Genomic DNA, 20,852 nt, shown 5'->3' on the forward strand with positions numbered 1-20,852 from the left:
TAGGTTTGAGGTCCTTGGTCGACATCATTGGTTGAGAAAAGAGCTATGGCCTGTGTTGGTTTTGTGAACCATACTGGCCCAGCTTCTTGACTCGGTACCAGATTGTCTGGGAGTCCTCCCAGAAATGGAATGCCTAGTTCAAAATCATGAAAGTCAGTTGAAATCAACCATCCTAGCATAGTCTTTTTTGGGATCAGCACCTCATCCATGCCAGTGTTACACACAGCAATAGATGTGGTCCTGGAGTCAAGACTCACCTGGTTCGTGGCTTCCACGGACAGTCCCAAGTTGAAAAATGCAGGAGAGGGTTGAAAATATGCCTGTTTATGGCTAATAGCTTGTCCAGCTATTATGTGGATTCGCACCATTAGGTTAAGCACCTGAGGTGGTACTGTGGTGTCTTGGTTGCTAGCAACTTGGCAGGCCTCTGGAATGGTCTGCCCAGCCTTAAGGCTCGCTGTGTCTAGCACAGGAGTATCCTTTATGGCTGGTTTGAGGGACCACAGCACCTTGTTGATGGTGTCCATGTGGACACCTAACCTTACCAAAATGTCAGAGCCTATGTAGGATGCATGTGGTAAGTTTTGGATAACGAGAAACGGGTGAACCAGTTCTCGTTGATTCCAGTTCAGTTTTAGGTTAATGACTCCTTCTGCGGTCATTACCTGTGAACTATTGGGAACTAATGGAAAGCGGAAAGCTTTTTTAATTAGTTCTAGACCAACGTGTTTGTGAACCAAGGTTTCGTAGAAAGCTCGGTTAATTGCTGATTTATCTGTCCACAGAGACAGAACAGCATCGTTGGTGTGGGACCCTTGGATCTCTACACCCTTAACTACCCGTGGTAGGTAGTGTTTGGTGGACTCTGACTGCTCCAGCTCACAGAGGAGGCTGTCTTGTTGAGTCAGAGGTTGGATCACTTGGGTTTCTTTGGTTTCACATGGTGTCAGAGGAGTACTCACCGGGCTCGTGTCCTCGGCTGAGGAGTCCTGTGCGCCTTCCGCGGTACCTGCTGTTGGGCAGTCTGTGTCACACTCCGGAGGCGTATCGATTGGCAGTGGGTTGCTCACTGTTGTCCACATTGTTTGATCACCATAATCTATAATCGCGCCGAAGCGATTTATAAAATCCTGGCCAACCAAAAATGGGAATGAGTCAACATGGGTCACGTGTACCGGGTGGTACAGTGTCATATTGCCAATCTGCATGTGAACCATTGCTATAGCTGTCAGGGTTGTTTTCATTTCTGAGAGACCCTGCATTTCTATAGCACATTCAGAGAGAGGTATTATCCTGTTAACACTGGCAGCGGCCGTCCTCAGCTCCTCGAACAGTTTAGCTGACATGATTGTTATGTCTGCCCCACCGTCCAAGAGTGCTTCGTGTGTGAGGACACCTTCAAGTGTTACTGACAGGTACGCCTTTTTGGCGACCCCCTTTCTGATAAAGTTACACAGAAACCTCTTGGGTTTTTTCTGACGCTTTTTCACGCGTTCAGCCTTATCTGTGTAATTTTGGTTTGCCTGAACCGTCAGCACAGCAGAAGCTGTTTCTGAGTGTTCAGCCTGTGATGACACGTCATCGTTCGTGTGTGTGTTTACCCCCCCTTCTTCCGATGAGGGGTTGTTTGAGGCAACCACAGCAACGTCTTGGTGTGTTCCACCGACATCTGTTATGTTGTCATACGCGCCCTCAGATGTAATAGGAATTACATTACTGCAAAGTGCTCCTGGTTGGGTTCCCGTGTCAGTGTGTTTCAAAGTTTCTAACAACCTGCGTAGTTTCTCTGTCTCTTCCGAGCTCAGAGGTGTAGGGCCTTGCTTTTGGAACTTTTGTGATTTTTTCGCCTCGGTTCGTTTCGTCCGAGGTGGGGGACGGTCAGGTACGTCTTGCGGGGTTTCCTTTACGTACTGCCCCTGCCGATATGGTTTCTCATATCGTTGCGTCCTGCGTTCACCCATTTTTCGATAATCACTGGCTTCCTCTGAAAGAGGAGCCTTTTTGTCCCAGCGTGCACCTTCAGGACGCGGTTTGTTAGCTTGAACAGACTGTTTTCTCTCTTTCTTCTTAGGAGGAGGCGGCGAAGCACGTCGTCCTTCTAGTTCAAGAGGGAGGGGTTTAACCTTTACACTAGGAAACACTTCTATGGGCGTCTTAGCATGAGAACATGCTTCAAACACATTCACAGCACACTGTTTAATCTCACTGATGGATTTTTCTCTGAAATTTGCCATCATTTGTACTGATTTTTTAAAATCAGAGTGGAGATTTTTGCTGAAAACAAACTTAAAACCATCATCTTCTTCCATTCCGGTCTCATTTCTGTTACCAAAATAGGCTTGGAAGATTCTTTTGTAATAAACTTTTGGATGTTCAGTCTTGCCCTGCGTGACCTTGTCTGCAGCTGGAAAACCAGCAGGCCCCGTGCAGGGGTCGTACTCTCTGATCAAAGCTTCACACAGAAGGTTGTAATCCCTCCTCGTTGCATCAGGTAGACGCTCGATGAAGGTGAACACCTCTCTGTCTGAAGTGAGCCGTATCAGACTTATCTTATCGTCTACCGTAGCATTAGGATAAGACCTCAATCTGAACTCCAGATCTTTGAGATACGCTTTCGTTCCTGCTGACCCCATAGGCCCGGGAACAAATCGTTGTACATATTTTGAGATTTTCTGCAAGTCATCCATTGAAGGAGACTGTATCACCGGTCTAACTTGTGGGACTGGTGGTGCAGACTGATCAAGTCCTGCCCCTACTGCCCATGGTGGGGATGGGGGTGGCTGATAAGGGTTGGTAGGAGGAGGTGCATATTGGTGCAGGTCTGTCCCCACCCTCCGAGATGGGGGTGGAGGTGACTGCCTGGCGTCAGGAGGAAGAGGTGCATACCGGTGCAGGTCGAACCCCACCGCCCGAGATGGGGGTGGAGGTGACTGCCTGGTGTCCGGAGGAAGAGGCGCATGTGGGTGCAGACCCGTCCTTATCCCCCGGGTTGGGGGTGTTGAAACGGGGCTAAGGGGAGGAGGTGCAACAGCACCTGTCTGGGGTGGTTGTAGCTGACCCTGCTCGTCTCTGAGTCTCGAGCCAGCTAGCTCCATGTCAGAAAACAGGTTTGTAGCTGTAGCTAAATTCTCCTCACAAGCTGCCAGACGCTCATTTGTTGACTGATTTTCATGTTGTAAAGTCAGCCAACTCCGGGTTATTAACCCCTTTTCTGCCTTGCAATCGGCCAGCTCCCTTAAAGCGGTTTGCAACCGTGCTTGTAACTCATTGTTATCTGCACACGCGTCTTGGTACGCTCGTTCCTTATCCGCAATCTTCTCCCCATATGATCGAGCCTGTTCTGACAGCTCTCTCTTTGAGAGGTCCTTATCAGTTTGAATCTTTTGTTTCAGCAACTCAGATTCACTTATCAGCTCGGCACACTTCTCCTCATATGATTGAGCCTGTTCTGACAGCTCTTTCTTTGAGAGGTCTTCAGCAGCCTCAAGGTGTTGCTGCAGCGACTCAGATTCAATCATCAATTCGCCACACCTCTCTTTTTCAGACCTATATCCGTTGAATAGCACGCCCTTTTCCACTACCAAACGGTCTAATTCCGCCTTCAGAAGCAGAGAGATTTTTGCTAACCGTACGCGGCTTGATTTTGTGTCTTCCTTCACCGTAGCTGCTTTTGATAAACTCTGCAGCTCCTCATGTCTTTGATCGTCATCAAGGTCTTGCAATTCCTCCAAAGTTTTGCCAAGAATTGAATTTGTTAAAATGTGTAAGGCTGTCTGGACCGCATCCTCGGATTGTAAGGGGTCAGTGTTTCCCTCTCCGTCCGCCATTATCTGCTATTTAGAAATTAAATAGTAGATGTAAATGGTTAGGTGGCAAAAGAAAATCAGAAAATCTCTTTTTCCTGATAAGCTTAACTCTTATTTAGTGATTTATCAATTAAACGTGCGTTATTTTCTAGCAAAATGAGTAAACTATTCAACTCTGTGAATATTTGTACCTGTATCTTATTTAAAAGTTTCTAAATTTTTATTATGTACCTATTTTTCAAGGATTTATCAGTGAATAAAAATTTGTTTGGTAAAAGCCCTTTGCATAAATACCTTCATAACTTTTAAAACGCAAGATAACAGTGTATATTCAGCTTTGAGGAAGTTTTTTAACTCAAAAATGCCTTTCAGAAAAATAAAACGTTTAATGTCACTCTTTACCTAAAAACGAAGTGAAAACCTGTGATCCCACGTCTTCTCCACAAGATGTCAGCAGATCCTCAACAATTTTAACCCAGACACTGTTTGTGTCGTCCACTAGGGGTGCTATAACTTCCTGTGGCGTCCGGTCGTTAGCTTGTTAGCTAAAATTAGCATCGGCTCGCTTCGGTGAAAACCAACACTTCTGAACGGATTTTTTACACAAACGTGGCAAAATTTTTTCAATCAGACCTTATATCATGAAACATGAGTTTTGTGGAACAAAAATGCAGCCGCATTTAGTGAATTTAAGCACGGTAAAGCTCATTTCCGACTTGGGGGAAGTGACGTGACACGTCATCCATCCGGTCATTAGCTTGTTAGCTTAAAATTTAGCATCGCTAGCGTAGTTCAAAAGCATCATTTTATGACGGTCTTTAAACTCAAACGTGGCGAACTTTCAGCGAATATGCTTCGAATGAATGTAAACAGCGTTTCAGAACACAGCTTTAATGCGCTTTCCAGCGTTAAAAAGCAGATTTTATTCCCTATGAAAACGAGTCTTCATTTCCGGGTGACGTGATTGACACTTCCCTCATCCAATCAGAACGTTACACACGGTCTTTCTCAACCAATGACGCAGCGTAGGGGTGAGGGGAGGTGACGTCAGTCAACCTTTCTCAGCAAATCAGAGCTTTCCAAAGCAGCAAACAACCAACCACGAAGCGTTAGCAATAACCAGCATGTTAATGTAGCCTGAAACTTTTCTATCACTTATCGTCTTCTAAACCATCAAAATGCACTTTCTCTGCTAAAAATGTAACGAATCAACCCCCTGAGCTGCACAGAGAACGGCGCTCCGTGACAAAACGTCTTTCTAGCTATTTAAAACAACTCGTTCGAAGCTCCAGAACCGAGTCGGAACCAGAACCGAATCGGACCAGAACAGCGTCAGAACACAGTTTAAACAGAATAAAGCGTTTCCACAGCTCAAAGCCAGCTTATGTTACACATACAGACGTACAATTCAGCTTTATAAAGACTCAATGACACAATTTCAGCTTTGAAACATTGCCAGCGTAACACAAGCGCGCAGCTCCAATTGCGCTGCGTAAAGACGCACGGATTCAACCGTTATTTTACAACACATGCCAACATGAAAATCAATTAGCACACGAGTTACAGTCCATTTATGAGCACGTGACGGGCCACCAGTGTAGATGAACAGATGCTGGGATATATTCATCATTTAACGCGAGTTCCTCATTTTTCTGGACTGAATAAAACGTGCACTGAATTTAAGGAAATGCAAAGTGAGACGTCATTTATATTTGACCCATCAAAATGAATGCGGTCATTTATTTACAGAATCAAATTTAACATCAAACATTTACATTAATTTGGCAAATTATGAAAATAACAATATAAGCAATCAATCAGGAAAAATCATACGGCCATGATTTTTCCGTTGCTGACATTTATAAAACTGTACAACTATGATCTTTTACCCACACGAATGTGGGTAAGCACTTTACACAGACATTTCTAAATATCTGGGAGAATTTCTACTTGATAGAAAGTTTAAAGATGGAAAGAAGTTTAGATGGAGTAAAGGAAGGGGTTTGAGGGAAATTGAATGGTCACCAGAACCGACACTCTCCATCAGAAGCCCAGCTCGCCTCGGTACGCTTGGTAGGAAACTTGACCCATTACCTCTCTGATGATAATCAGCAGATATGGTGTTCCGTTAACGCTACCGGTCCAGCGTCTCCTTCGAATGGCTGTAGCCCGTCAGAAGTAGTGGCGAGGCTCTGTTCGACACACATTCACCTCAGTGGAAAATTTTATAATCCCATGGAACTCGGAAGAGCTTTGTTGTCATGTCAGGAACTCCAACAGCACTCCATCAGAACTCCAGAACTCTAGAAGTCTGACAACTCTCCAACTCCGTGCACTCTGTAACTCCGTGAGTCGTAAGTCACTCTGAGTACCTGTGAGTCTCTCCGTGTCCCTGTGAGTCTGTGTAGACCAGGAAGTACTGACATTTTAAAGACTCTTTCCCGGTTCACTTTTTGGGATTTTTCATTGGTCAGAAACGACCAGAAGGGGTGTGTTTTTGTGACGTAAGAGGTTAGAGACAGCGAGAATTGTTATGGTACAGCTCAGAAATGTTCTCACAGACCGAGAGGGTTCTGTTTTGGCGTTTTTAAGAAACAGGTGCAAAACATCTCTATTTACGTCTGAGAGGATTCTAAAACATGACAGTTTTAACATAACAACTTGTTTTTCGTTTGACTGTAACCTTGTAAACGCACACACTTGCTCATTCAAAAGCAGAACTCAGAAAAATGCATAATTACTCTGCAACAGCTTTTAACATGAGAATAAAAATCATTACTCAGTTAATAAAATTGATTAGTTCACTGCAACATCTAAAATGGTTTGAACTAAGACACTTTGTAAGATAGTAATGATAATAAAAAGAGAGTGTTCTTTTCACTTGAATCTTCAAGAAAGAAAGTCTCAGGATGGGTGAACCTGTATCTATGTATTCAAATACATGAAATGACAGTTCCTGTCCCACAAGGTTCTAAAGGTCAAGAGTTTTGACCTTAGACTTAGTTTTGACGTAGGCCTAGTCCACTACACAGCCTAACATGCATGTTTTTGGTCTGTGGGAGGAAATCGGCGTACCCGGAGAAAACCCACGCATGCACAGAGAGAAAATCCAAACTCCACCCAGAAAGGCCCCCGGACCGGGATTTGAACCAGCAACCTTCTTGCTGAGAGGCAGCAGCTCTACCAGTTGTGCCACCGTGCTGCCCATGATTGAGCCTACAAACCCTTTTTTTTTGTCTGCCAGATATGACCTAAACTAGCTCAGTGCAGTACCACAGACACCCACTTGGTGCTGTAAGCGTGATATTAAAATGTGTAAAACTGTGTCAAAGGCAGTGGTTAGGTTGAGCAGGACCAGAACCATATGTTCACCAGAATCATTGGCCATATCATTAAAAACTCTGACTAGAACTGATTCTGTGCTGTGGTGAGTTTTGAATCCAGACTGAAAAACCTCCAGGATATATGTGCTATGTGTTGTCATCATTGTATCTTCCCATACAATGTCAAAATTAGTTCTCTGCATTTAACCCATTGCACCTGGGATACACCCATGTGGAGTAGTGGGCAAGTGTGCAAGCACCCGGGGAGAAATTAGGGATTACTGTAGGTGTCTTGCTCAAAGACATCACAACATGTTGGAATGGCTGGGGATCATACTGTGCTCATCCAAAAACATTTGACCTGGGAATATACAATTTTTTCTAAAACTATTGAAATAAAAGGCAGCTTGGAGATGGGCCTAAAATTAGCCAAGACAGTTTGGTCTAGGCTAGGCTTTTTAAGCAGGGGCTGCACCACCGCATGTTTAAAACTTATTGGGACAACAACTGAGGACAAACTGCTATTGATAACAGCAAGGATCACCTGCTTGAGACTAGAAAAGACCTCTTAAAAAACGAGGGGGGACAAGGTCACGAGGGGAACCTGATGGCTTAATATGGCCGACCACATCCTCTAAAAGGGTCAGAGTCACTGGCTGAAATCTATCGAGCACAGCCAAAGCTGCAGTTTCAAGAAAAGGAGTTGTATTTGGGCTCTGAGCAAAGGAAAATGCAGATAAAAGCTGAAATTCGTTTGAAAGAATGTTCAGAGATGATTATCAGTCACGTTGTTGGTTCAGGTAGACAGGAAAACCCATGATCTCAAAGGGTGATAGGAAAGTTTACAATAAACAGTTTTTCTGGCATCATGCTCTTCACACAAACAGGACCAGGAGGTGTGTTCAAGTGTTCACAGCAGAAATGAGGAGCACTTCTAATGTGAAAGCGTTTTGAACAACTTGAGACTGAGCACAGAGAACGGACATTTGGAAAATACAGAGCCCCATCCACTTGGAAACGGTTTTAGGAAATAGGTGTCATCGTTTTATGCCGCAATGTCTTTAGCGCATAAAACAACGAACAAGAAACTGACTTCAATCTCAGGAACATCCCAAAATTCAGAAGTTTGTCAAAAACTAATTGTTAACAACAATAACAAATGGTTGACTTGATTGTTGATATGTGCTGCTGACTATCCATGATGCTGATCTCATGCTGCTGATTTATTTCATGTTGCTGTATTCAATCGTCCTCATCTGCTCACACAGACTCATGTTTGTGCTGCTGTTGTTTGGTGCATTGTTTTGTACTAGTAGTGCTTAGTATAGTCTTAGTTTAGTGTATTTCTTAGTTCATATCTTATTACTGTTTTTTGTTACAATTTTTACTTTGATGGATGTAACTGGGACCCTGTGTACTAGGGGTGTAATGGTACACTTGGGTGTAGGAATGTGCGATATGGCATAAAATTCATATCACAATATGTATTGTGAAGGGTGGCGATAACGATATATATCGTGATATGTTTTGGGTATAATACTTAATAGGAATTTTTCAAAAAGCATAGGGTGTCCTTTTGCTATCATATATTTTGAATTAAGAAAATTCCACTACTAGGTCCAGAGTTTTTAAATAACAAATCAAGTATTAGGCTTCTTGCTTGTAGTGCAAAACAGTGCAAAATATATCAAATGTAGTTTTAGCCATATATTTTAAACAAAAGAATATGTTGTTAACAGGTTCCAGTCTTACTTAAGAAATAAACAGCAACAGAGCAGCATTTTACACTGAAACACTTCATCCTCCAAACCTCTAGTTGGCACCTCCTTCTGCTTTAATAGAGAGCTGACACAAAATGAGTCTGTGGCTTTGACCAGAGGGTCTCGCAGTAAAATCACACAACACAGCGTTCTTTTCACAGATCAGAGAGCAGGTTTCTCTAAAGCTGACCAACGCTTACTTTAACTTTCGATGGGAAAAAAAAAAACTTTCGACGAAACAGCATTTTGCGCATGCGTTAGAATACGGCAAGCCGGCCGTAGTTAGCTTGTAGCTTCGCTACTTAGCTCTCAAAGAAATGACCTTACCACTTGCGCACAGTTTTCAACAAAAAAAGTAATGATTAAACTGACAACTCTGATTTTACTTCAGACACAGCATTACTGCGGTTAGCCGGTAGAAGACAGATCTCTATCGTAGGCTAAATTTCTATTGTTTCTAACGTATGCCGTTTATATCGCGCATTCCTACTTGGGTGTATTGAACTGTTTCTGTACGGCATGTTCGGTTCGGTCCACTGCGTACCATTTTGGTTATTTTTTCACTCATTAAATTTTATTAATGAGAGATTATGCGCCGCGGAACTAAAGTCCCTAAATGTGTTTCAGCACAGTGCTATAGTCAGTGCTATCCACCTTATTCCGGATTTGGCGCCACTACCCATAATTCATAGCGGAAGCCGGTTGTTTACTTCCGCCCGCGATCCCGCGCTGTTGTTTACGTTTGTGGGTTAACACACTTGCTAGCAATTTAATGTTTTTGACACAAAAGTTTCCTTTACCTGAAGTAAATGGCAGCACATCAGAGGTGGATACATTGCAAGGATGTTTTAAAAAGCTGCGAAGATAAGTCGTTAACTGTGTCTCACCCATCATTTCTCACGGACTGGGTAGATGATATGAAATCATGGCCCGGAATTACCTACATCGATATTATTAATTACCTTGTTTTTTCTGAAGGCGTCGATGGCGAGGAATTGCGGAATTATAAAAGCACAGAGGCGTATAATTACCTCCACAGCAACAAAATAGATACAGTTTTGCTCAAGAAACAAGGCGACTTTATCTTTCTGAAAGCAGCTGTTGAGCCGAGCCAGAGCGTTGGTCAAGCTAAACACTTAGCATGGGTCATGCTCAGAGAAAGTGGAGTGGTAGAAACGGTCGGCTGTTCCTGTATCGCCGGATTGGGAAAATCATGCAGTCATGCGGCAGCTATTCTGTGGAAGGTATATCACTTATCTGGATATCAGAATATTTACATCACTGAATCAGAATCACTGAACTGGGCGAAAGCTGTGAACTTCCTGTCTGCCTGTGTTTACATGTGGAAGCCAGAGCATTGTGCAGCCTGTGATCTACTGTCACAAAAAATTAAACATTAAAAAGGCTGTACAGTATTTTTATATTATTTGTTTTTAAAAAAGTACAGACTGGATGCAAGGCAACCTAACATTTACAGAAAAGGAAAAAATAAATGACAACAGCAGGGATGTAAATAACTTGTTTCATTTTATTAGGAGCAGTGATAGCTGAAGTCTGTTAAATTGTTACAGGTCCAGAATGCTGTGATCAGTGGAAAGACGGGGCTAGCATGTACAGATGAGCAGCGCAGGTGGAATGCTGGGACAGCAAAGAATCTTCAACCCAAACGTCTAAGCATGATAAACTTCAGACACCACAAGGCAGAGCAGCAGTATAACATCAACTCAAGGGCTGCAGACACGATTAGTCTTTATTTTCATAAGTGTTATAAGGACTTGATCTTGTACAGGCATTGTAAATTCATTGTTGTCATCTCCTTCCAGTGCTGACACAAGAGTGTTAAATGTTTCTAACGCTATACCAGTGTACAGCAAAGCGTCTGCGTCATTTTGTAGAAGAAAAAATGCAACTTCATCACACTGAGTCGTCTTGTCCTGGACATCTTTTCTGCCAGACGTGTTGCAGTATTGATGATGATCTTTTAGCGAAGGGTCCTCCCACTGTGTGTGGACTGAGTGCAGATGTGGCCCAGGAGGTTGTGTGGAGACGCTAGCCAGGTCTGGGATGACTGACGGTGAATCTACGGTGCACTCTGAATAACACAAAAATACAAAATCAAATCAGCGTAACACAACCTGTCAAGTGTCACTTACCTTATTACGTTTTAGGAAGGAAATTTGTAATTCCACACTCGTACACACATGATACATCTTAAATGTCAATAGTGCTGTTTTAGTGGGGCTTTAGCCCCCTTAAATTTTCCTAAGCCCCATCAAATTATGCTATAATATCAAAATATTGTGATTAGATTTTAGTTTTTCATCCTTAAAAAAATCAGTTGGAGCTAGGTTGCATTTAAGCTTTTTCTTTAAAGAGTTTAAAAGAAGTTTTTTTTTTCAGCTGTGTCTGTTTCAAATAACCTGCCTCTAATAACTCAACATATTCTTTATTAACAAAATCCCCAGACTTTTACAGCCCTGGGGGCTGAATTTTACCAGGTTGCTAAATAAAAAGCTATTCTCGGACAGTTACATGAAATCATATACATCTCTGCTAGCATGCTATTGATGTTAATTACTAACCACTTTGTCTTTAAGATTTGGATTTGGCTGCCAATCAAGTACTTTCTCTTAGTGATAAAGTATTTTGGAATTAAATTAATAATACACTAACATCCACAATAACACTGCAACCAGCTAGCGCTGATGCTAACACCATCCACAGTATAGTAATTATAACATTACAATTATAACATTAATAATAATATAATTCAGTAAAAGATAAGAGCTAAGCATGATTAAAATGTGAAGCGGGGACAAATCACATTTTCAATTTCACTCACCGGGAACAGATTCGGCCGTTTTGTCGATGTTGCTGGAAGCTGTCTGGCTCACAGTGGTCCGGATGAGCTGCCTTCTTTTCTTTGGTGGGGCCCGGTCATAGCCCAGATAGAGCTCCGGGTCGGGGTGAAGCTCTGTGGGCTTTTTATCAATAAAATGAAAGGAGCAAACATAAACTCTCTTCGGGGGGTATTTGAGTTTTAAAGCTGCCAGCCACGCTCGTTTTCGATCCTCCTTCCTCGGCATGGAGTGCAGTTCGTAACGCGCTGGGCACACACAGGCCTTTCGAAGTTGTTGATGTGCAAAACAATACGTTTCTAGCTCGTCTTTCAGTTTTCTGGAGCTGTTGTGACAGCCAACAACAGCACAAGTTGAACCCGAACTCATATTAGAATTGTTTAAGCCTCCTGCTACAGCACAAATTACTAGAATTTGTCATTAGCAAAAGTGCCTGTCATTAGCAAAAGTGCCTCTCGCTTTAGCTCACCGGAAGTATAAAACCGGGAGGGGGCGGTACCTGTCTGTCATGGCAGCCCACATACGCTCTTGCAGAATAAGGTGGATAGTCTCACAGCACGCTTAGCATTAGCAGCCTAGCATCTCGTTGCGGTCTTCTGTTTGGGAACATTATGGCTTTGTTAAAAGACAAGTGAACAAATCCAAAGCTGTGTGTTGACAATGTTTCACAGAGATTGGATCTGCAGCAGCAACACGTCTAACTTGTTAACGCACTTGAAACAACATCATCCGAATGTGAATGTCTCTTCTAAAGAATAGCAGCTTGGTTGGTTCAAAGCATTTAAACAACCTTTATCAGGTAATTTGATTGGTCCAAAGCAACAACACAAGCTGTAGGAGTTTTTAAAGCTCTGGATCTACGTCCGTATTCTGTTGTTGATGCGCCGGCTTTAAAGTTATTGAGCCCCGCTACGACATCCCAGCATGTCAACACTTCAGCCAAAAAGTTGTAGCAGCACTTTATGAAAAAGCTAAAACTGATCGTCAACAAGCCCTGGACCAGATTAAAGCCCTGATGATGATGATGATGATGACCGAGAGATTCAACCATCTCATAACAAATGATGACCGTTCAAGAAGAGGTATTGCTCTTTTATTATTATTATCTAATTAACTTATTTTTATAATAATCTTATTAACTTTTTTTTTTTACCTATTTGTGTTTTATTTCCAGTCTGTGACAGACAGCAGCTGAGACTTCCTGTTCAGGGAAATTCACCAGAGATCACCTCCAGCTAAGAAGTCTGTGATGACTGAACTCTGAACTGTTCCAGGGACCTGTCCCACCTGAGGGAGCAGGTGCAAGAGGTTGTGAGTAATGACGAGGCCAAATACAGCCACACTGCAAAATTAACAAAGTGCTACCTCTCTATTCCTGCTACTGTTGTTAGTTAGTAGTTTTCTCCACTGCTGGAGATATTCACTGTAACTAGGGAGAAAATGTAGACAAGTTGGTCTTTTTGGACAAAACCTTAAAACTTGATTAGTTAGATTGTAAACAGTCTGTTGCTGCTTATTGTTCTGGTTCTGACTGTTATTGTATTTATTAAGATTTTTTTATTATTGCTAGTATAGTTTATTGATTGTAAAGAGTGCCGTTTATTTAAAATATCATCCAAATGGGCCGCTTTATTTATTTTATACAAACGTATTGTTTACTTGCTATATTTTCAAAATAAACATTTTGTAAGTCTTTAGTTTGGTCTTTTTTGTACCGAAAATTAACCGAACCAAGCCCTCCCTGAAACTGAACAGAAATGTGATTTTAGCGTACCGTTACACCCCTACTGTGTACATAGTTCTATTTTGTATAGGCTTCGCCCTTTAAGGCTGTCGCTTGTGGGTTTTATCCGATCACGCAAAGTGTCGCACTGAAAAAATTTAGTCCATGCCCACCTGTCGTGTGGGCCCCACCTGGTCCGTATAAATTACGTTGAGAGCGGGTAATCGGCTCCCATTATTCTTCAGCAAGCAATTAGCACTGATCTTCCAACAAGGCGATGTCCAGCACCAACACCATCCGCCTGTGCCCGTCCTGCAAGACTGGCTACATGCTGAGCTTCGACCGGCACGACACCTGTGAAGGATGCCTAGGTCCCCGCCACGCCGACCTCGCTTCCTCCTGCTGGCTCTGTGACCTCCTCCCCCCTGAGGAGAGGCAGAGGCGAGCAGCCTTGTTTAAGGCCAACATCGAGGAGTGCCTCTCTGTGGCAGGGGACTGCTCGCTGGACGCCGCCATAGGCTTTTTTGACGCCGGGTCTCGGAGCGAATCGGATGGTTCCTCCGGGACAGGCAACATCAGCAGCAGCCCCACTGCTCATTCCCTCCCGGAGAGCGTAGTGTTGGAAGGGGGGGGGGGGTGGATGCTCAACCCCCCCGGGCCTTTCTGCATCAGCGACCACACTGCTCCCAGTCGTCGGTGCCCTCCTCTTGGAGCAGCCTGGTATAATTCAGGAGGCGGCTGACATCAAGGGAATTTCTGTCCCTCTCCTCCCCCCGCCCAGATCGGATGATCTAGCGGGAAGGTTTGGCTCCATCCCCCGGCTCGCCGCCCTGACCCCATCTGGCCTCGTTTCCCAGCAGTGATGTCCTACTGGAACGAGGCTGCGGCCGGACCTGGTAAATTGAGACCACCCGTCTCCATCTTTGCGCCCATCACCAGAATGGAGGGGTTTACTGAGCGGAATTTTCCTTTGTTACCCCCCCCTAGAGCCAAGCCTGGCGGAAGCTCTCGGAGAAAAAGTGTCCAGGTTGGACCAGCGTCCAGTTCCTCCGGGGAAGCACGACCAGACGGTGACGTCACTCTCCAACCGAGCTCACCAGTGTGAGCTCTGCTGGCCTACAGCATCTCCAAGAGGTTAGAGGAAACAGACCTGCCTGAGGAGACTAAAGGCTCCAGTATACTGCCGCATACGTCCGTTCACGCGTACGTATGCGTGTACTGTATGCAGAGGGTTCAGACATGATACTCCAGCGTACACCCCAAGCAGCTGCAGAGAAACTTCACAGACAAGGGGCGTTTACCTTCGGGACAAATTGAGGTCGCTGATTAAAAAATAAAACTCACAATTTGTACTATAATGTGTAACATAATTTTATTATTGTTAGAATTAATAGTAATTACAAAATTGGTAGCGAAAAAAGAACCGTCCAGGAACCGACACCGAAGTGAAGGTACCCACACCGGTACAGATACCGATTTTTTTAGAAAGGTACCCAGCCCTAACCTTACCAAGATTATTATTAAACTGTTATTATTTAGCACATTTAGATGTTATAGTGCAGCAGCGCGACGTGTGCGCGTGCCACATTCTATAAACAGCGATATTAGAACTGGATCAGATTGTGTCTCTTCCAACACAGATGTCGGTCACAGCACCTGGAATCTGACGTAGATTAACTACGAGATTAAAATATATTCCATCAGTCGTAGTTCTGAAAGCAGTGTATCCGCCGCCATGTTGATAGAAATATAGCATCTGTCCACGCGTGCGTGTGCGCATGTGGTTTAACACAAAGCCTCAGCGGGAGATGTTTACATTATCAGCGGGGGGTCAGCAAAAAACCTCCACTCTGTAAGGTGGGTTCAGAAACCTCCAGATTCAAAGAGGGGGGCCACTGGTGTCGTGTAAATGATCAGCAGATCCGCAGAGAGAAAGCTGCGGATGCACTCAAAATATGCACCGTGTAAACAGCCCCTCAGTTTTCACAGACGCGTCCCTGTCAGGCAGGGGAGGAACGTGCCTGTCACGAGCGGTGGGGGCGCTGTGGCCAGCTCACACATCAGTTCACATAAACGTTTTGGAATGTTGCACAGTTTTGAATGTGATTCAACATTTTGCTCCTGTGTTACAGAATCAGCACGTTCTGATCCACACAGACAACAAGGTGACTGCTGCTTACATAAACTGGCAGGGGAGAGTGCGCTCAGCCCAGATGTTACACATTGCGAGACAGCTGCTGTGTTGGGCACACAAAAACCTGCTCTCCATCAGAGCAGCGTACATCCCCCGTGTCCTGAACAGAAGAGCGGACATAATGTCCAGGGGTGGTCCACGCCACGGGGACTGGAGTCTCCATCTCGAGCTGATTTCTCGGATTTGGGAGAAATTTGGCAGAGCAGAAGTGGACCTATTTGCCACACAGGAGAACGCCCAGTGCCAACTATGTTTCTCACTGAGCCCACGGGACGAACCACTATTAGGAGTGGATGCAATTGCCCACAGTCCGTGGCCCAAAATGCTCCTTTACGCTTTTCCTCCAGTCCCTCCAATATCACGGTTTCTGAACCAAGTTCAGGAGGAAGAACTGTCTGCCATTCTGATGGCCCCTGAGCGCATGAGCGCCCCGTGGTTTCCAATCCAGCGACGCCTGTTATCGGGTCGTCCGTGGAAACTGCCGTGGAGGGACGATGCTCTCCTCCAGGAGGGAGGAGCGATCAGGAGTTACCCAGAAATAGGCCAGCATCTTTGGGTCTGGCCACTGAGCGGATCCACTTAGAGAAGATGGGTCTCTCTCAAGAAGAAGTGCACACAATCCAAGATTAACGCGCTGCCTCCACCACAGCGCTGTACATATCAAAGTGGACAGCTTTTCAACGCTGGTGTACGGAAAAAGGTGTAGAGGCCATCTTATGTCCACTAGGTGGCGTGCAGTCCTTTCTGCAGCAGTTGATGGACAGAAATCTGGTGTTCAGCACAATTAAAACGTATGCTGCAGCCATCTCTTTCTGTCACGAAGGCTTCGGTGGCAGAACAGTTTTTAATCACCCGCTGATGAAGCGTTTTCTGAAAGGTGTTCGGAGACACAGACCGGTGTCACGTCCACTAGCTCCTCAGTGGGACTTAACAATGGTTTTGCAAGCCCTGATCAAAGCTCCTTTCGAGCAGTTAGATCAGGTTTCGATTAAATTCTTGTCACTTAAAACAGCCCTGCTGTTGGCTTTGACATCTGCAAAGAGCGTAAGTGATTCATCTGCCCTCTCTGTTGCTCCGTCATGCCTCAGGATTCAGGCTGATGGCAGTTCAGCTGATCTGAGACCTAACCCAGCGTTCATGCCTAAAAACATCACTAGCTCATTTAAATTGAGAATGATAACGTTGGAGGGTTTTTTCCCTCCTCCCCACAAATCAGAAGAAGAAACATTTTTTTTATCTCCTCTACCTTGTGCGTGCGTTGGCATTTTACGCAGCATGCACGGCCACACTGCGTCAGACTCAACAATTGTTTGTGCATTATAGTGATGCCTCTGCAGGTCGCCCATTACCCACCCAGCGCCTGTCACACTGGCTGTGTGAGGCCATTTCTGAAGCTTACAGAGCATCAGGTTTAGAGCCCCCTGACAACCTCAGGGCGCACTCGACCAGAGGAATCGCATCCTCGACAGCCTTGCATAATGGTATGACAATGCAGGATTTTTGCACTGTGGCCACGTGGTCATCGCCCTGCTCATTTATTTGCTTCTATCTGCGTGATGTGTCGGCTCACTCCATGACACATTCTGTCCTCGGTACCTTAACAGAATGAATCTCATTGTTTTTCATGGAACTTTGTTTAAATTCACATCTGACTGCATGCAATGACAGTGTGAGATATTTGTTATCAGTCACAAGTTCGTGACTGTTGGTTCTTGTTCTAATGTCACTAATCAGTTCATGACTACTGTTACCAATCAGTTCATTTGATTACTAATCAGTTCATTTATTATGAATCTGTTCACTGTTTTTCAGCCTCTCCCCTTTTCCCATCGAGAACTTTTCTATCCCATGTACATGGAATGCGTAAATTACGCAGCGCACGTCTATACATGGTGCGCGTAATTACGCAGCGCGTATTTACGTACATGGAGGGCTGAGTGATAAAATGTTTTTTGGTGTAAGCGGGCGCTTCATACGGTGTGCAAATGGACCCAGTGAGGCAGAGACTACATCCTGCTTCACCCTTAACCCACTAAGCGACAGCCTTAAAGGGCCAAGCCTATACGAAATAGAACGTTGGTTACATACTGTAACCCCAGATTCTATGAGTATAGGCGTAGCCATTTAAGCTCTGGGCCTCACTGGCTCCTAAATGGCTGAAGAAAAAGCTATTTGGGAGCCGATTACCCGCTCTCAACGTAATTGATACGGACCGGGTGGGGCCCACACGACAGGTGGGCGTGGACTAAATTTTTCAGTGCAACGCTTTGCATGACAGGATAAAACCCACAAGTGACAGCCTTAAAGGGCTACGCCTATACTCATAGAATCTGGGGTTACAGTACGTAAACAACGTTTCGTTCCACCACATGTGATGTGAATGACAATTAAGACACCTTGACCTTGAAAAGCTGAACTTGAGATGACCATCCATACTTTTATTTCTTGTCTATTGTGACAGATTATTTACATGTTTAAACAAGAAAAGGCTCGCCCATTTTCAGGTTGTTCAGAACTTTCCTTCAAAACTGTTAATCAATATGAACAAGTTCACATCACGTCGGTTTAGTTTCATTTTAAAATTCTAGTTTTAACTTTCCGAGCTGTGCATGAACAAGCGCCTTCTTACATCTCTGACTTGGTTCAGATTCACCCACCAGCTTGCAGGTTAAGGTCACTAACTAGGTCAGAGGTTGTTGGCAGTGTTCTCAGCATGTCATTAAAACAAAACTCCATGAGTTTTCCCTGATTTTTCCTAAAGTAAAAACTGAAAATTCAAGAGATCTTTCAGTCACAATGTGATGAAGTGAAGATTCAACACAATCTGCTGCTTCTTTATAGAGAACTTTTAATAACTGGCTTTTACAATGTATATGAACGTTTCTGTACAGCGTACTGAGATAACGTCTGTTGTGACTTGGTGCTATATACGTAAATAAAGTGAACTGAATTGAATTATGGAATGCACCGCCCTTATTTTTAAAGTAACTTAAATTCAACTGATGCATTTAAAAATGAATCTAAAGACGTTTATTTTTCAACAGGCAGTTAGATGTAGGGCTTCAATATTTTGCTGTGTTCTACATCCTATTTTACTCGTGGCGTTTTTTATGATTTTATGTACATATAGATGTTTATATGTATATATGATTTTATCTTTCCAGCTATTGTTTACCAGGGTTGTGGGGGTCACTGGTGCCCACATCCAGCAGTCACTGTGCGAGAGGCGATAGACATCCTGGACTGGTCACAAGTCCATAAAGACAAACAATGATTCACACTTTCACCTGCATCTAGGGACAATTCAGAGTTACCATTTAAATGGTCAGTGGGAGGAAACCCTTGGCACACTGAGAGAACATGCAAACTCCACACAAAAAGGTCCCCGGCTGGGATTCTGACAACTTTCTCATGGAGATGTCCTTCCTGAGCATTGACAGACCACCCAAGCTGCCACAGCCCTCTGTGTGGTGCAGGGAACTGCCATCCAGGGTGCCCGGGGGAGCAGATGGTGGGGGTTAAGGGCCTTGCTCAAGGGCCCAGAATGGAGCAAATGAGGATGGCGACAGGTATGGTTGTTCCACCTTTAACACTCACCTTTTGATGTTGTCGGTCCAGGGAGTTGAACCGGCAACCTTCTGATCACGGAGCGCCTTCTCTTGCCTTTGCACCACCACTCCCCCCATAATTTCTATCCTTAATGTAGCTTTCTCCAACTTTAAACTAGCATTTTACTCATTTTAGCTTTTAGGTAACATTTAGCTCCTTTTAGCAATGGATCTGTTTATCATTCGTCCCGGTGTGGTTTCCCGACCTGGACTTGTCTCCTGTCTCCTGCAGATGTCAGAACAGCTGGGATGGTGGGTTCAAGGCACTCCTGTGAGAACAGGAACTTTGTTGCACAATTTGACTGAACACGTTCACACTTCAAGCGACAAATAACGCGACTTGTGCGAGGAAATTGTAAACCTGCGCCAACATTTTAGAGACCCCAGCTGCCTGTCGTCAACTAGTCTCAAACAGTCGCAACCCAGCGAGACAATGAATATACAGAAACTCACACAATATCGGCGTTTCTCTGCCGTTTGTCAGCGAAGAAGACAAGTGGTGTAGAGCACAAAAAAGTACCCCAAACAATCACAGCCAGTGGCTCCCAACTCTTTTCACCCGCAAGTAACCGACCAACAATGGCTCAAATAAACAAGCATCATCATATTAAACACAGCAAACTCTTGACACAACCTTACCTTTAATAACATTACTAAAAATTGTAGCTCTGAATTCCTCTTTGGTCCTCTGATCGAAGTCCTGCCCATGAATAATGCGCATCTGTTTGAGGAAAGTGGACTTGCCGCTCTCGCCCGCTCCGAGTAGTAAGATCTTTACGAGCCTTTTCACATAAAACTTGTCTCGACGAAGACACTTATCTATCTCCTTCGACTTCCGCAGCTGCTCCACCTCGCCGCTTGTGAGGACACAGCTAGGAAAACATACAGATAAAATGGAGCTGGAAGGCAGGAAGTCCGCCATCTTTGAAACAACTTCATCGATACAGTCAGCGAGAGCTCGCCCAGACTACTGCTGCCTTCATGTGTCGTGGGAATCCGCAGGTGGGGCGAGTTTGACCCGTTTTACTGCTGCTTTCGTTAAAATGTGCAGCACCATTTCCACGAAATAAAAGAAAAGCCGAACCTTACACTATGTTGATAAAAATAATAGTTAATCTCAAGGTTACCTTAACAAATGTCGTGTAAAAAAGTAGAACTTTGAATTTAACATTTTTTTAATATGTGGATAAATTTAATCCTGATAGGTGTGATTTCCAGCAACATTTAAACAATGTATTTTTGGTAAATTGTTATAAACCTATGTTTCGCACTATCATATTACTACAAAATCGCGTCAGTCATGTGACATCAACTTTTTATGACACGAGAACATTGTTAGTCTTAAAAAATTAAACGAGCTAACCGTGAACGCAGCATGAATCGGAGGAGCCGCCTGATGAGCGCGCGCCAGCGTCAATGTTTGGGTGGGTCAGATTTTTCTGCAGCATCATCTCTGAGCGCGGATCGCTGGCATTTGATAAAACGTGTGATTTAAATTCAGACGTTTTTATTTTTATGTTTGTATTGTCTGCTAGTGAAAACCAGACAAAATGTTTTTTGTGTCTTTGGTGTGTTAGTTA

The 20,852-nt window shown here is 44.1% G+C and overlaps 2 protein-coding genes across 2 annotated transcripts in view; both read right to left on the minus strand.

Annotated features, from left to right (window-relative positions):
* The window catches only part of gna13b (guanine nucleotide binding protein (G protein), alpha 13b), a gene marked incomplete at its 3' end in the record, with an annotated part of 41,806 nt that extends 21,597 nt beyond the window's left edge, over positions 1-20,209 (minus strand). The window contains 1 exon segment of the mRNA XM_037688806.1: positions 19,912-20,209. Within this exon segment, the coding sequence (XP_037544734.1) occupies positions 19,912-20,194 (283 nt within the window).
* On the minus strand, positions 10,400-12,257 carry LOC119421453. Its single transcript, XM_037688805.1, has 2 exons — positions 11,732-12,257; positions 10,400-10,981 (listed from the first exon to the last, which is right to left on the minus strand). Exons 1-2 carry the CDS (start codon positions 12,114-12,116, stop codon positions 10,614-10,616), a joined length of 753 nt encoding a protein of 250 aa, XP_037544733.1. The 5' UTR covers positions 12,117-12,257; the 3' UTR covers positions 10,400-10,613.
* Positions 20,210-20,852: the final 643 nt, after the last annotated feature.

Source organism: Nematolebias whitei, chromosome 15 (assembly GCF_014905685.2).
Source record: "Nematolebias whitei isolate Nwh7 chromosome 15, NemWhi1, whole genome shotgun sequence".
In the NCBI taxonomy this organism is placed as follows: Eukaryota; Metazoa; Chordata; class Actinopteri; order Cyprinodontiformes; family Rivulidae; genus Nematolebias; species Nematolebias whitei.